Source organism: Alexandromys fortis, unplaced genomic scaffold (assembly GCF_014885135.2).
Source record: "Alexandromys fortis isolate MF-2015 unplaced genomic scaffold, M_Fortis_MF-2015_v1.1 scaffold_18, whole genome shotgun sequence".
In the NCBI taxonomy this organism is placed as follows: domain Eukaryota; kingdom Metazoa; phylum Chordata; class Mammalia; order Rodentia; family Cricetidae; genus Alexandromys; species Alexandromys fortis.
This window is the reverse complement of record NW_026067897.1, coordinates 11,407,925-11,424,778: the sequence shown is the minus strand read 5'-3', so window position 1 is coordinate 11,424,778 and position 16,854 is coordinate 11,407,925. Positions and strand designations below refer to the sequence as shown.

The 16,854-nt window shown below is 38.5% G+C and overlaps 1 protein-coding gene across 2 annotated transcripts in view; it reads right to left on the bottom strand.

Annotated features, from left to right (window-relative positions):
* Positions 1–705: 705 nt before the first annotated feature.
* The window catches only part of Lypla1 (lysophospholipase 1), a 28,949-nt gene continuing 12,800 nt past the window's right edge, over positions 706–16,854 (bottom strand). Inside the window, exons 3-9 of one of the 2 annotated variants that reach the window (XM_050165472.1) lie at positions 12,428–12,493; positions 11,542–11,589; positions 10,856–10,926; positions 8,340–8,413; positions 5,124–5,225; positions 3,749–3,925; positions 706–2,339 (exon numbers count right to left, since the gene is read on the bottom strand). In XM_050165472.1, coding sequence (XP_050021429.1) covers positions 2,286–2,339; positions 3,749–3,925; positions 5,124–5,225; positions 8,340–8,413; positions 10,856–10,926; positions 11,542–11,589; positions 12,428–12,493 — 592 coding nt within the window. In that variant the 3' untranslated portion in view covers positions 706–2,285. The remainder of the gene's footprint in view (positions 2,340–3,748; positions 3,926–5,123; positions 5,226–8,339; positions 8,414–10,855; positions 10,927–11,541; positions 11,590–12,427; positions 12,494–16,854) is intronic. The other variant, XM_050165478.1, reaches the window with a different exon arrangement.

Sequence of the window (16,854 nt, the reverse complement as noted above, 5' to 3'; positions counted from 1 at the left end):
TGGATAGACCTCTGTACTAGCAAACGTTAGAACTCAATAATGAAATACCTGGAAAAAAAATACTTGGATAACTGACATAAGATACTTATTAAAAATTCCTAGTGATAACTACAAGAGATGGCTCAAGAGCACTGGCTGCTCTTCCAGAGGTCCTGAGTTCAATTCCCAGCAACCACACAGTGGCTCATAACCATCTATAATGGGATCTGGTGCCCCATTCTGGTGTGTAGGCATACATGGAGGCAGAACACTGTATACATAATAAAGAAATCTTAAAAAGATGAAAACACCCAATGCATTTTCTCATGAATACATTTTTGTATCTTCCCTTTCAACATTGATGGCCATTCTGACACCTGTAATTCTAGCACTCGGGAGACAGAGGCAGGAGGATTGATAACTTTGAGGCCACACTGGGCTGGCTATAAGGGAGACCTTACCTTAAAAACACAGTACAAAAGCTTGGAAAAACAAGCAGGTCATGGGAGTCCATCCTATAATATCAGCACTTGGGAGGCACAGGCAGGTGAGTCCATGACTTCCAGATCAGCATAATGAGTTACTTTGCTGTTACTGTGATACAACACCATGACCAAAAGCAACTGAGAAAGAGAGTGGATTTAGGCAAGTTCCTAAGAGCCTGGGCTTTGTAGTAAGATTCTGTCTTAAAACAGGAAACAATGCTTCATAAAACAATCCAAGAAATCCAGAATTAAGTTTTATTTCACATTGATAGAAACTATGAAAAACATGACATTTTCCCACATTACAGCACAAGAATTCAATGAAATATTTCTTACCACAAATAAAATTTTACTGATGGTACAGCTGAAGCAAGTTTATGTTCTTAAAGCAAAATAGTAAATGATTGAAATTGTTTTAAATCTAGACATAAGTATATGGCTTCATTATTAACATCCTATCTAGTCCACACCAAATGATCTCCATAGTAGTTAGCACCTGTTTATAATGATGCTTCTTAGCATGGTCGTGGGCAGTTAGAAACAGCAGGAAAAGTAACAGTTCAGAAATGACCATAATTTTTGCAACATATTCAACTGTTTATATATAGATATATATAGATTCTAATCAGTCTTTATTACCCATAAATTAATTTAATTTTCACCAGTATTCTGGACATGTTGATGATTTAAAACCAAATGATTGCTATTTTAATGTTTGTACAAGAGACTAACTCTCAAAAACTAAGATGAAAATTCAAATTAGTTTGTTACAAGATAAAAATAAGTTTCTGATTGCTCATCTTGAACAGTATTTGGTTTCAAGCATATGTACAGAAAATGTAAACTTTAAACTTTGCTATAACACGTAACTGTTTTAGAAATTAGACTTCAAAACTGGTCTTAAATATTTATTTCTGAACATGCCAAGATATTATTTACCCTTGAAGTTTTTTACAGAAAGATAAAACCACAAAATTATTAGGACTGAAGATTCTGGCAACTCTACAGTCTAAAGATGGACTAAGGTGCAGTTATTTGAGTATGTAAGTCTAAGTAATGTTTGATTTTTTTTTTCAGATTACTTAGATTTGAAATACTGTATGTCTGTGATTCAGAGTGTCAGATTATAGTATATATCAACAGGTTTTTATAGCAGAGGCAATAAAAAAAATCAAGGAACAAAAACTTTTTGTTTCTTGAGAGGAGAAAAATTAAGTAGAAGGAAAAGAACAGCCTGGTTCCCCAATAAAAAGACCATTAATTGAGAAGAACAGTTTTACTTTTCTGACACTTGCTAGCATTGTCCCTGGTATCAGGGAGAATGTAATACCATCTAATTCTTGTGTGTTCCAGTCACATATACATGAATATACCTATAAAATACAGACCCTGCACGGTGACTAAACAGTGTGGAATGGAGCCATAGTCACTCACAGCATAACAAGTCACATACAGATATCTCAGCAGCTTGTTAGACCTCAACAGATTTTCAGGAGCACACTTGTCACTTTCAAATGACATAATAAAACTCTGGTTGTGGTATTTTATTTTGCTGAATTAATTTGAGAAAAAGAAGCTAGCTGGATCTCTTCATCTACTTTAATCCCAGTATATTCTAGATTGTATAAAACAGATGTATGTAGAGAAACTTAAAAGGATCATTTCCCATGAGGGAGACATCATTTAGTCTGTATCATTGGTATATATTTGAAAAACATTTTAATACTGCAAACATTAGAAGCTTTACGATCAGGCAAGGGAAGGGTTCATACTCTACTACAGTGCTGCTGGTGAGCGTCTACACAAGGCCTCGTAGTGACGTCAATCAACTGGAGGTAGGAGTTTATCAATGAACTGCTTGACGTCCATCATTTCCTATTTGGAAAAAAAATGATTTAATAAACAGCTACATAAGTCAGAAATTACAATTCCAAGTTGCCAGTTATAAAACCCATGTAGGTGAGGATGTTTTACTATTACAGTAAAAGGCCATGTAAGAAAAATGAGGCTCCAAATGAAATTTGGGACTATTTCTCAGGATTATTATTATACACGCAAATAAAACACTGGGGAGTCAGGAAGTTCAGAATGACAATACCTATACAGAGAAGTTTAGTACTGTCGACTTACTAACAGCGGAGCATCAGGGAGTTTCCTTGTTGGAATGAAACGACACAGAGATAGCTCTTTTGTGTGTCCCTTTCATAAAGAATTACATACAGCTACTCATTTGAAAGAATGTATGTATGGAAACCACCTCGGTCTAAACCCATTTTCTTCGTTTTCTCAAGTCCCTGGCCCTCACTGGTCAACCAGCTTAGCTATGTAAGTGTATTTGCATCACTGAGAAGAGGTAGGGCATGAGAGAGGTCTATTTTGAGCACTCTAAAGTCCAACCTCATAATTTCCTATAATATTGCACACCCATCCTCTCACCCATGCTGAACAGCCTCAGTCAAAGGTCCTCATATGCCAGAACAAACACTCATTTTTATGTGTTTTACTCAAGATGTTTAGCGTCTTCAGCTACTCCTAAGTCTCCAGGATTCTGTGACTCCCTACTCTTCTAGATTCAACATCTCCTTTCAGGGTGTGGGCAATGGAGGGCTGTCTAGGATCCCAAGCATGTTGGCCTTTTTGTGTACATCATAATACTACCCACGTCCTTTGTACCTAAAGCAAATGATTTAACTGTGCTCAATGGTTATATAACAGTGTTAGCTTGGACTACCCCAGCGATTGGCTATTCAAATTTTATTCTAGGCCATTACAAGCACCACCAAACCCATCCAGGTCTTTCTCTAAGTAACTATATCTCCTACTTCATCAAGAAGACAAAGGGCATCTAAGTTCCCAAGAGCCCTGCTCTCTCACTCTCATCATCTATTAACACTCACCTAATCCTGTTCTATCTTGATTCAAATGGTTTCTTCTTTTAAGGTAACACAATCCAACTATGGCCCCAGATGATCACATGATCTGTTATCCCTTCATCAAATATCTTTACCTACTCACAGATGTCTTTCTTCCATTTCACTAAAGAAGGCTCTCACTTTTTATAACTTAAATTTTACTAAATAAAAAGGTATACTTATAAATTGGCCTTTGGATTATATACAATGCCCACTTGTAAAAGGTAACAGATTTTTAGAATTCAGTTGAATAAGCTATCATTGAAAATTGTGTTAAATTGATTCAATTATGAATTCATTTTAAATCACCAAAATCCAAGTGTTATTTATTTGTATTGATAGTGGCTATCATCACTGCTTCCAGACTCCTACCTGCTGACATGAGCTGTGCATCATGCCTTCATAGATTTTGAAGGTTACATTGGATGGATTTACCAATGCTTTTAGTTTCTCAACAGTAAGAGAACCAAACATTAGGGGAACTAAAGGGTCACAATCTCCATGGCACTGTAGAATAGAAATGTCTCTATTAGCACTATTGATAGGACCCTGCAAAACAAATATAAAAGGAATGTTATTTATCAGATATATAAAGCACTGTTCCAGATTCCTAAAAAGTACAGATATACATGCATATGCTATTTACTCATAAGGCAGTCAAGGATTTTAGTCAAGTAAACCCTCTATCCTTATATTCTCCAAACATCTTTAATTTAAGCTTTCAGGAGATACATGATTATTTTGTCATGTATTGTAATACACGTTTCCAATGAATCAGTTTCTTTAAGCCAATTACATATTGACTCATCTTTTATTTTCAGTATGTTTACATGAGAGGTAATCAATAACTATTAGCGCACATTAGGTTAAGTCATGTTCTCCTCAACTTTATTAACTGAATTAAGTTAAGAATTAGCAATCTGTTATATATAGCACACTCAGAAGTTACTACATCACAAAAAGGCTGAACTCTAGAATAGAAAAGGAGTTTGGCAAATTAGTACACCTGCAATCCCAGCACTTGGGAGGCTGAGATAAGAGGATCAGATATTTATGGGCAGCCTGGTCTATATACCGTCTCAAGAAAAAACATAAGAGCTACCTGAACACAGCAGTAATGAACTTGACTAACTGTTCAAGGCTCAGTGATTAATTCCCAGTACCGAAAACAAAACGTAAAGTAAAATAAAGAATCTGAAAATAATCTCCACATCTCTGATAGTACATAACATATTATGCCACAGTTAAAATAATTTACAGTTTTATAGTAAAATTCTGCAAATGATTATACTAAACATTTTAGTTAAAAATGTGTATGTGAATATGTATCTTAAAATGTACCAAATAACTAAATGTAAGACAGACAATAAGCTTCTTAGTCTGCGTATGAAAACCACAGGAAGGATATACAGATCAAGTGTAGTACTACACCACAAAGGACTAAAGAAATACTTTAAACATAAGTTACTGTTGTAAGCCGTGAACTTTGGGTAGTAATGTGTTTCAGTGTAGGCTCACCAACTGGAGCAAAGGTACCGCTATAGTGTGGGATGTCTACTGTAGGGGAGGCTGTGTGTGGAGCAGAAAGGAGGAATAAGAGAACTCATTTCCCACCCAATTTTCTATAAACCTAAAACTCTAAAAAAGATAAAAAGCTGATTAATTAAAAGAAAAGATGACTTGCTCCTAACATTGTCTGCTATCTCCTAAGATCTATAATCTCGTTTATTCGCCCCACACAAGCTACCTGTGGAAATGAAGCCCGAAGTGGAAGCCAGCAACTGAGCGCAGTGACGCCGGCCAGTTTCTGCTGTGTAGTAAGAGCAGTATACAAAGATAAAGCGCCTCCCTGGAACAGAAGCAGGGAGTTAAATGGAGCATATGAGAGAATTCTTATTACTAATGTTTATAAGAATATATACTGTGTTAAATCAAACCAGGTTAAGATGGGCATGGTGGCACACTTGGGAGGCAGAGGCAGGTGGATCTCTAAGTTTGAGGCCATCCTGGTTTATATAGAGAGAGTTCCAGGAAAGGGCTACACACAGAAACCTTGTCTTGAAAAACCTAAGGGGAAAAGAAAATCAAATCAAGTAAAGAATGAAAATATAAAATCATGTAGTGATATTTTAACAAATAAAGCTTGCCTGAAGATCAGAGTGCAGAGCTGAGCCACTAGAGGTCAGGGAGTGGTGGCACACACCTTTAATCCACTAGAGGTCAGGGAGTGGTGGCTCACACCTTCAGTCCACTAGAGGTCAGGCAGTGGTGGCATACACTTTTAATCCCAGGTCTTGGGAAACAGGCAGGGGGGGGGTGGATATCTGTTAGTTCAAGGCCTTCCTGGGCTACACAAGATTGAATCTGTCTAAAAGAAACCGCTCACACAAAGGTGATCCCAGCACTTGGGATCACTTGCTTTTAATCCCAGCATTTGGGATTACACACTTTAATCCCAGTAGTAAGGAGGTGGAGACAGGAGTGATAAGGCTACTCAGTTGCGGTCTGAGGAGACAATCTGAGAACAGAATTGCTTCTTTGGTCTGAGCATTGGTAGAAGTAAAAGAATGCTCTAGTGGCTGGCCACTTTGCTTCTCGGATCTTCAGCATTAACCCCTATATCTGACTCTTTTTTATTATTAATACCAACTGGAATCCATGCTATATACTCATAATGGATGAATCTCTACCTCCAAGAAAACCCACTAATGCAAGATCTCCACTTGCAGCATGGCTGAAGAACAGTCTGAATGTAATGTTCTCATTTTCCTCTCTGAATAGTGTTAGATATAAACTCCAAGTGAGATTTAAACTATTTTTCCAAAACAGGAATTTAAGATAATACAGATAGAATACCAGATATCTTTAGAGATTTGCCCACCTAACGCAGAACATGCCATGTGCTAGGAACAATAATTCTGTCATCCATCTAAATGCCACCACCCTGCTCAGGCCTGTACCACATGGGGACATGAGACACTTTCTAGTCCCAGGTAGAGATGTTCTTTCTCTCAGGACTGTGGGACTGAAATTAAGTTACTTTCAGGCGATCTCCATATGGTAGAAAATACAACATGTAAACCCCAGAGCTGTAAAGTTAACATGGCTAACGGTGGAAAGGCGAGAGAAAGAAATGAGGATGAAGAGAAAGTCCCGATGGACTGCTAATTACTACCTATTTTCTGGGGTGTAGTTAGAGTTTCATTTTCCTTGATATAATAATGCCACAGACTTCTAACTGACTTCTTGGTTAAAGTATTTGGGATGGGTGTCCTTAGGTGTACGACTGTTAGTGTAGCAGTCAGGTATTTTCCATAGTCGTTTTCTACCTTATTTTTTTGAGGCATGGAAAGTGGGTGGTCAGGTAGCTCAGGGGATCTGTCTGTTGCCAATTCTCTAGCACCGGTGTTATAGAGGCTTGCCATCACACTCAGCTTTTCACACAGGGTCTGGGGATCCAAATTTGGCACCTCATGTCTGTGTGACAAGTACTACACCACCTGAGCCATCTCCCCAGCCCTAGGAATGAGTTTCTACAGGCTATAATCAGTATCATATAACAACTATGTGCACATTATACTTTAATTAAGCATTAATTGTTGGCCTTATGCTTGTGTATGTGTGTTTGTATTATCTAAACAAAGACCACATATCAATAATCCTTTTTAAGTTTTTTGTTTTGGTTTTTAAAATAGTTTGTCTGTGTACCTCTGGCCATGGTGGTACTTGCTCTGTAGACTAGAGAACTCAGAGATCAGCCTGCCTCTGCCTTCCAAATGCTGAGATTAAAGGCACGCATTGCTGTTTTGTCTGCATGTATGTCTGTGTGAAGGTGTCAGATTCCTGGAGGTAGAGTTGCAGGCAGTTGTGAACTGCCATATGGGTGCTGGGAACTGAACCTGGGTCCTCTAGAAGAGCATGTGCTCTTAACTGCTGTGCCAGCTCTTCAGCTCCCATCAACAACACCCTTTCATGTACTATATTAACCACATTGCCATATATAGCACATTCGATTGAGTTTTATTGTCTCAGCTGATTCCAGAATTCTGACATTTCTCACAGTTACTGACTGAGGAAACTAGAAGCTAGAGCATTCTGGGAACAGGTTACTTGGAAGCTGGTTAGGTAGAAACCTAAGTTCAAGGTGGGGATGTAGCTCAGTGATAAAGAGCTTATTCAGCTTGTGCTAGGACCTAGGGCAATCACTAGCACCACGAAACAAACCAAGATGGATGTAAGTAAGGTCAACATAAAGAAGCTGGGCATGGAGAAAATATCAGGCTGAAGAACAAACCCCAAGTAATACCATACTCATATCTCAGAAACCTAGGCACTTACCCTGTTCCCTTACAGTCCTGTTTCACTAAAAGAAGCCTAATTAGTGTATGTGTTTACTTTAAGAAAATACATTCTAGCCCGGGCAGTGATGATGTACACCTTTGATCCCAGCAGATCTCAGTCCAGCAGATGCAGGCAAATCTCTGAGTTTGAGGCCAGCCTGATCTACAGAGTAAGTTCTAGGACAGCCAGGGCTACACAGAGAAACCCTGTCTCAAAAAACAAAACAAATAATAATAATAGTACATTCTAGGTTCCAACCCTCGCCAAGACAGGGTTTCTCTGTAGCTTTGAATCTTTGAATCCTGTCCTGGAACTTGCTCTGTAAACAAGGATGGCCTCGAATTTAGAGATATCTACCTGCTTCTGCTCCCCTGAGTGCTGGGATAAAAGGCGGGCGCCACACCAGGCTGTTCAAAGGCAATGTAAAAAAAAAAAAAAATGACCGTGATAAGAAACTAGAAAATAAACAAATAAATGAAAGTGTGCGAGGCAGAAGTTCTGTCCTGTCCAATCCAACTGTTACTCAGCACTGTATCACCTAAGATTCCCTTAACAGCTCTAAACAAGGGGCTCTTCCAAAGGAACACAACTGAAGGTAGACGTTGGACACGCCCAAACTCACCTGAGAAAATCCTCCCAAAATAATTCTGTTAGAGGGAATGCCATTCTTCACCTCTTGCTCTATCAAAGCTTTCACTAAAAACAAGAAAAATATCATCAACAATATATATATACCTCAGTCCACTGAGGTAATTAAAGATCCAAGAAAAATAGCAGACGCAGGGTGTATTAAAGACAGAAAGGAATGAAACCTTGAAGCATCCTTTTTTAACACAGTGGCGTTGTTTCAAGCCTGACTCCTCAGGTTCTCCGGAGCTGAAGAGCTCAACACTTCTATGACTTCCTGTTACAGACTTTCTCCATACAGAGAGCTCTATGTCCTTTGTGTATGGTTACTTCTAGTGTACATTTTATATTTTTGTCCAACAAACTAAAGGGAAATGAGGTACAACTTGTCATTTTGAATCAGAATACATTTAAAGATTATGTAATTTGTAGTTTACAGTGTCTAACACCATTAGTCATGGTTTTAAAAAGGGCTGTATTACTTTTTCCTGTAATTCAAATGACTACAATTATATTTACATAGAAACAGTAAACGATGGAGGAGTCATTTGAAATTCTGTGTGTACCTATGTGTGTCTGGTAAAAAAGAAAATGCAGTCCAACCAGTGTGAACAGTGTAAGATACCACGAAGTGAAAAACTATTATAGAGACAAATGATTGGAGGGACAGAGACAGTCCGCTGTCAGCAAGGAGGTGGCAGCTGTGGGAATTTTAACTTCACCCAGACCAGGACCCTGAGATTATTTAGCTTTAATTTCTGGATTTCACCAACTGAAATATAATCCACATGATATAAAACAAAAAATGTTTTAACAAACCACAGGGAAAACAGCCACTTTTGGGGCAGTGGGTTTCAAACTCACTCACATTCTACCTAAGAGCGTGATGCCCTCCCAGAAGGCAATCTGACGGTTTCAGCAGCCTGTCTGTTTTCTCAACCCTTGTCTTCCTAGCCAGCTCTCACCTTCATTCCCTTTAGCATTCATTTGGGGGGAAAGAAATAGCCATGTCTATTGTTAAAAGAGAATCTTTTACTCAGGGGCAGGGTAACCAGGACACTTACCCAAATAACACACTTATACCCAAATAAATATTTTTCTCATTTAATCTTAAGATAAAACCTTAGCTCTAGGATTCTGGCATTAATATATTCTGATAATCTAAAAAGTCACTGGTCAGGATTTCATATCCCCTGATAGTTACTGTGTTTCGGATATATTTTATCTCAAAGATTTCAAGTTATTTTTATAAAGAATAAAAGGACTTCTCTGGGTTTTTGGGGTTTTTTTTATCCATTTTGGAAAACTTCAAATATACAGATAGAAAGAGCAGCCCATGTATACTGCTCCAAGACTGCAATCACCAATTCTCAGCTGGGCTGGTTCCTTCTGATGTAGCCTACAAACAGAAGTCACCACACTAACTAGTCTAAAGTCACTGCCAGTCACTGCATTACATGAAAACCAAAGATACTCTAACTCCAACATGCACATAAAAGAAAGGTTCTTAAAAACTACACCTCTCAGTAAGTTAATCTGCTTTCACTCACAAAACAGTGCTTATAAAGGAGAATGGAATACTAACTTCACAGGACCATTTGTTAAGTGAGCCAGCCTATAAGAAATGACCAGCTGGTAAGAAGCTAAGTGATAAATCAGTGGTCTCTATCAATATTTCACTAATATTAACCACTCCTATCACTTTTACTGTTAAGTATCTTTATGTCATTATCATTACTTCAAGTCTCTTTAATAACTTCAAGTCTCTTTTATACAGCTATTAAAGTACTATTTTCTGCATTGCCTAAGTATATTTGTTTTGTGACAGGGTTTGCTGTGCAATCTAGGCGGGCTGTTTCTCACAGCAATCCTCTTACCTCAGCCTTCCAAAGCTGGGATTATAGCTGGGCACCACAGTGCTCAGTTTTGCTCATGCCAATCAAAACCACCTTTCAGACAAACGCTGCTCCTTTCCATTTGCATGGCTGCCACTGACTACAGGTAAGAGAACATATGAAGGTGTGGTGGCAGAGAAGAGTCATCAGAATGTATGATACTAGGGGGCTGGAGAGATGGCTCAGCAGTTAAGAGCGAGCATTGCCTGCTCTTCCAAAGGTCCTGAGTTCAATTCCCAGCAACCACATGGTGGTCCACAACCATCTGCATTGAGGTCTGGTGCCCTCTTCTGGCTAACTGCATACAAAATAAAAAAAAAATATTAAAAAAAAAGAATGTATGATACTAGACAGTATGCTTGTCTATTATTTGTGATGCCCTAGGCTAGTCTCTAGCATGGCAAAGGGAGGAAGGGAGGGGAAGAGGGAGGAAGAGGATGGTGGGAAGCAAGGGAAAGGGACGAAGAGATTAGTTCCTAAAAACACATAACTACGTTACATTGAGTCAAAATTTAAGTATTGAATCTACTAAAAACATTTTATCAAACTTCAACTACTAAATCTACTAAAAACACTCATGAATTTGTTTGCCTTTATAAACACATTTGGTACTCACCATTTTCTGCTGCCTGTTTAATTCCAGATTCATCCTCCTGAGAATCTGGTGAAAGTCCAATAATATCAAACCTACAAAATAAGGCCAAAAGAAAAGAACTATTAAATTCTAAACTCCCATAGCTGGCAGATACATTTACTAACTTTAAGTTAGTCTGTGGAGAAATGGGCCTCACTAACTCTTCTTTCTGGTTGGGAAGGGCATGGCAGGCATCTTGAGAGGGCTGCAAGGGAAATGGCATCCAACCTGCCAGTCAGGAAGGCAAGGAGTGGGCAGAACTAGGACGCTGTGGTGTAATCAATGTGCATGTCTCATGATTCAAATGTATGATTAATGCACCCAACAAACACCAGGCAGCAGGACAGATTCTCTTTATTATTCACTCTCGTTTTCCTACCGTCTGTATAGCTTCTGAAGTTAACTCTCAGTTATAAAAGTATCGATATGGAATAAAAGTTAAGCTTAGATGTTCTCTTGCAATGCTCTTCTGAAAAGAGTAAAAGTTTGTTTGTTTGTTTGTTTCCCCATGTAGCCCTGGCTGTACTGGAACTCACTCTGTAGACCAGACTGGCTTCTAACTCATAGAAATCTGCCTGTCTCTGCCTCTTAAGTGCTAGGACTGAAGGGATTCCCCAGCACTGCCTGGTGACTAACAGGTTCTTATGAGTAAGTAAACTCTTACTTACCAGGAAGGCATTGCCATATTCATATTTAATGTAACAGGCATGACGGGTCTGTGTGGGAAAGAAACACAGCACGTCAGGATACCAGAGTCAAGGGGCACACGTGGCTTTAACATGCAGTGCGTCTCGCATCTCCACCCACACAGCTCTGTTCCCTTTGTCCCACAGCCGCTCTCTGAAGACAGAGCAGCTGTTGCAGAGGACTAACTTGGTTCAGGACTAAACAAGTACTTTTTGTCTCAATGGTCTTACTTAATAACTGTAACTTCTAGAAAACGAAACAATGGCAAATATATACATGAGACTCTTGAAAGAGCAACTTATTGCTAGCTACTGTACCATTAATCTCCATATACCCAGATTACATTTTGCTTGTTCCCTAGTTACATGCTTGCTTGATTAAGAGACTTATTAAAAAACCTAAGTTCTACTCTAGTGTTCATTATGTGTAACTCAAATCTGGAATGAGCAATCAAAAAAATCTGGTACTAGAGGAAAGAAACATGAATATACTTTTAATTACCAACACCAACCTCCTCCTGATTCATAAATCAAACTAATTCAACATTTTAGGAAAACATAAACTTCCCAAGATTAGTATACAGCCTTAGAGCAATTCAATTTTGGAACTCTGCAGGTACTTACATATCTAAAAGAATTTTGTGGCTTTAAGTTCATCTGACCTCTAGAAGAATTATCTCAAATTTCAAAAAAAGGATTTATATTTCAATTTAACCAAGAGAATATTCTAGTTTTAAGGAGTGTTACTTGTCCTTTTTACCTAAGAGAGAAACAATTATATTCGAATATTTTTTCTGGAAAAGCAAAGCTATTACAATTTGTTCCAAATACTAAGAAAAAAGAAACCCTAAATATTAAAAATACTCACGCATGTGGACAGATGTATTTGATGTGGGAACTTCTGATACCTGCAAAGGCTTCTGCCCATCCGTGCCTGGTAGAAAATTATTAAAATCATCCTATTAATGACTGTTTTAAATTCTAGTAAACTGATACAGGACAGTACTTAAAAACAGGTCAAAGGTTAGCTTCTTAAAGTACTAAAGAGTGAGGGGACTGTGCTATTTAGCGTCACTGCTGACCTGGGAGCAATGGCAATCCCGTTTGCTTACACAGAGAAAGATGCTCTCGTGAGTTCTGTCAACAGATGCTGCTGTTAGATTATACGATTTGATACTTAAAAAACTTTTAAAAACTCCAGGAAAGTAGCTTTATACAAAATTAACACTAAAATTCATAGCCTTCCTATGTACAAATGATTAACATACTCAGAAAGAAATCAGGGAAACAGTACCTTTCACAACTGCCTCAAATTATATATATTCTAAATATTCAAAATAGTTATTTTAATATATTGACATATGTTTTAAAACTGAAAGAAATGAAAGACCTGTATAATAACAATTTCAGGACGCCAAAGAAGGAAACTGAAGAAGACACCAGAAGATGGAATAATAACCTCCCATACCCATGAGTTTGTAGAAGTAACACTGTGAAATGGTCATCCTACCAAAAGCAATCTACAGATAAAATGCAATTCCCAACACACACACACACACACACACACACACACACACACACACACGCCGTTTAGAATACCCAGAGGTTAGGGAATTTGGGGGGGGGGGAGGTTCTTCAAAGGAAAGGAATATAGAATATTGAGTTATGAAGGGGAAATTAGAGCAGGAGGCTCAAGTGAGGCGTGGGATGGCAATGCAGGATAGAGGGAATATGGTGAGGGTTAACAGCTCTGAAAACCCATATGGAGACCTTCCTAAAACATGTACATATAGAAAAGGAATTTAAATTGATGTACATTATAATGGGGGGGGGACAATACCCCAACTAGTCACAATATGCTACCAAATAAAACCTCCAACAACATGAATGGTTACATCTTTTTGAGTTGTTGGCCAACAGGGTCCTAGAGACTGCCCTCTTGCCAATGCTACTGGATTTCCTCTACAACTTGGTGGTAAGACCTTATTGTTGAAGACAACACAATTCATTATACGTGGAGAAATCCAGCAGGTGCCCAGCTGGAAGTGGAGCCAACTTTCTTGGACCGCCAGTCCCCAAATAATGAGACAGAGACTTGTTACTCCATTTCTGTTCTATGCGCTACCTCATCTACATACTGCCCATCCTGCTTTCCTGCTTCTCCATGTCTGGTGGTCCCCAGCTGGCTGGCTCTCCTTAGCCCACCTATCCCTCCTCTGCCTACTTATTGGCCATTCAGCTTTTTATAAGAGCAATCAGGTGGCTTAGGCAGGCAAGGTAAAATACATCTTTACCTATTTAAACAAAAGCCACAAAAACAAAAGCAACGCATCTTTACATAATTAAACAAATGTGGCATAAACAAATGTAACACATCTTTACAGAGGGAAACAATTATTCTGCAATACAAACAAATACAACACATCTTTACATAACTAAATATTGTATTCTACAACATGGAAGCTTCATTTGCACTGATTGATGTTAATAGTGGTGACTGTGAGAAAACTCCAAGTAAACAAGAGTTTCTTCAGTGTTTTCCTGCCCCTCCCAGGTGAGGACAGGAGAGCGTTTACTTCAGGTCACTCATCACTATTGTCATTTGTTAATATGCCTCTATGGCAGGACGGGATTTTGCTACATGTGGCTTACCTGCCACGTGTGGCTTGTCCTTGTGACTGAATCACATGGCTCTTCTTAACCCTCAGAATAAATTGTCTGATGCGCTGAATAAAGATGGCTATTGTGCTTCAAGAAAGTGAAGACAATCTACAGAACTAAAAATTATGTGCACATTGTCTAATAATACCCATCCACAATATATACAGAACAGTTATAGCCAAGTGACCACTCAATTTACAAATGGGCAAAGGACATTCTGCAAAGTAAGTATTAAAATAGTCAATAAATACATCTGTCATTAAGGAAAGAAATACAAGTCAAAACCACACTCGGGCCTGACAGAGTACACATGCCTGTCATCCCAGGAGGCTGAGGCAGGAAGATCATGGAGTTCAAAGGTAGCCTGTGCTGCAGTTAGACCCTGTCATGAAACCCACACATATGCAGCAAGCACTCAGTGAGATTCATACCCACTAAGATGGCTATAAACCTGGGGGTGCTATTTGTTGAGACAGTGTCACACTCTGTAACTGGATGGTTTGGTATTCACTAAGTAGCCCAAGATGTCCTCAGACTCATGCCATCTTTCTGCCTCAGCCTCTGAGTACTGGGTTTACACAGGCATGTGAAACAAAGTACACAGTAGGAACCTTTCTGCAATGTTGATATGTACCTGCACTTCCAGATTACCTGACCAAGCAGACATTATCTAGTAATCAAGGCAATCCTTGACTCTAAGCGTTAAGCGAAGAGGTCTTTCTTCTTTTTAAAAAAAAAAAAAATTTTTTTTAAAGATTTATTATGTATACAGTATTATGCCTGCAGGCCAGAAGAGGGCACCAGATCTCAGGGTGTGAGCCACCAAGTGGTTGCTGGTAACTGAACTCAGAACCTTTGGAAGAACAGGCACAGAGCCATCTCTCCAGCCCCAGAGAGAGGGTCTTTCAAGCCATCTGACCAAATATTTAAAATACATAATGTAGATTTTCCCAGCTTCTTTATGTAGGCATTTAGTGCTATGAACTTTCCTCTTAACATTGCTTTCATTGTGTCCCATAAGTTTGGGTATGTTGTGCGGTCATTTTCATTGAATTATAGAAAGACTTTAACTTCTTTATTTCTTCCTTGACCCAATGGTAGTTCAAGTAAGCACTGTTCAATTTTCATGTGTTTGTGTGCTTTCTGAAATTAGTGTTGGTGTTGAATTCCAACTTTAAGCCATGGTGATCTGATAAGATACACGGGTTATTCCAATTCTTTTGTATCTGTTGAGGTTTGCTTTGTTACCAAGTATGTGGTCAATTTTTGAGAAGGTTCCATGGGGGTGCTGAGAAGAAGGTATATTCTTCTATGTTTGAGTAAGGTATCCCAGACGCAGAAAGACAAATATAATATGTATTTACTCATAAGTGGTTTCTAAACATAAAGCAAAGAAAAACCAACCTACAGTCCATAACCCCAGACATCCTAGACAACAAAGAGGACGCTAAGAGAGACATAAACGGATCTACATAGGAAGGAGAAAAAGACAAGATCTCCTGAGTAAATTGGGAGGGAGCATGGAGGTCACAGGAGAGAGTAGAAGGGGAGGGAAAGAAAGGGAGAGAAGTAGATAAAAATATATAGCTCAATGAAAACAATAAACTAAAACTTGCACATAAAATCACATCATGTAGGACTGGAGAGATGGCACTAATTTGCTTCTCCAGGGGACTGGGTTTGGTTCCCAGAACCCACATGATGGCCCAAAACTGTTCTTAACTCTAGTTCCAGGGGACTGGGTTACCCTCTTCTGACCTCCACAGGTACCAGATATGCACATGTAAACTGATAAAACTCTCATATACATAAAATAAATCTGAAACAAAATAAAATACAAAACCTTCTGAGTCACCTCAGCACTCAACTAAGTCAAGAGAGACTATGACTTTATAGCCAACCTGGGTTACCTTGTTTCAAAAAACTGAAATTATTGGAATTAAGTTCATAAAACCTAAATTACACACAAACTCTGTTACCCCTGTAAAAGGTAACAGTCCAACTCACTGCCAACTCTGCTTCAGTTTCATTTTCAATTTCTAAGCATATCATTAGTGTATTATTTGGGGATTTGTTCTAATGACCTCAGGGATAACTATTAGCCATAAATACCATGATATGATTTCAGTTAATTAGAGTTCTGGGAATGGACAGTCACCAAAAACCATGTTTATAAAACAATTGTCCACCAATTATTAAGAGACCAAATGGAACACAGGTTCAGTTATCTTCCTCAGAGTATTACTGCAAGCTTACCTGGGTAGCATACACAGGTAATGATTATTGAATGGCTAAGAAGCTTGACGCCAACAGAACTACACAGGGAATGAAGTCCACCCCAGAACAAATAGTAAGACAGTCTCTTAAGGAGAAAAATCACCACATATAGCAAAGCTTAATTTTTAGTATGACTATCTAGAACGCTTGACAGGCTCACCTCCCTGTAATCATTTTATTCAGAAGTAGTGACTTAAACGTATGGCAACTAGGAAAATAGCATTCAGACAAAAAAAAATTAACTTTAATTTTACAATGCTTTTTAATATATAATATCTTGGCTATTTTTCCCATGGTCTACACTGCAGGCTTTAACCTTTTGACCTTTTGTGGCTTGTATATTTATTCAAATTCAAT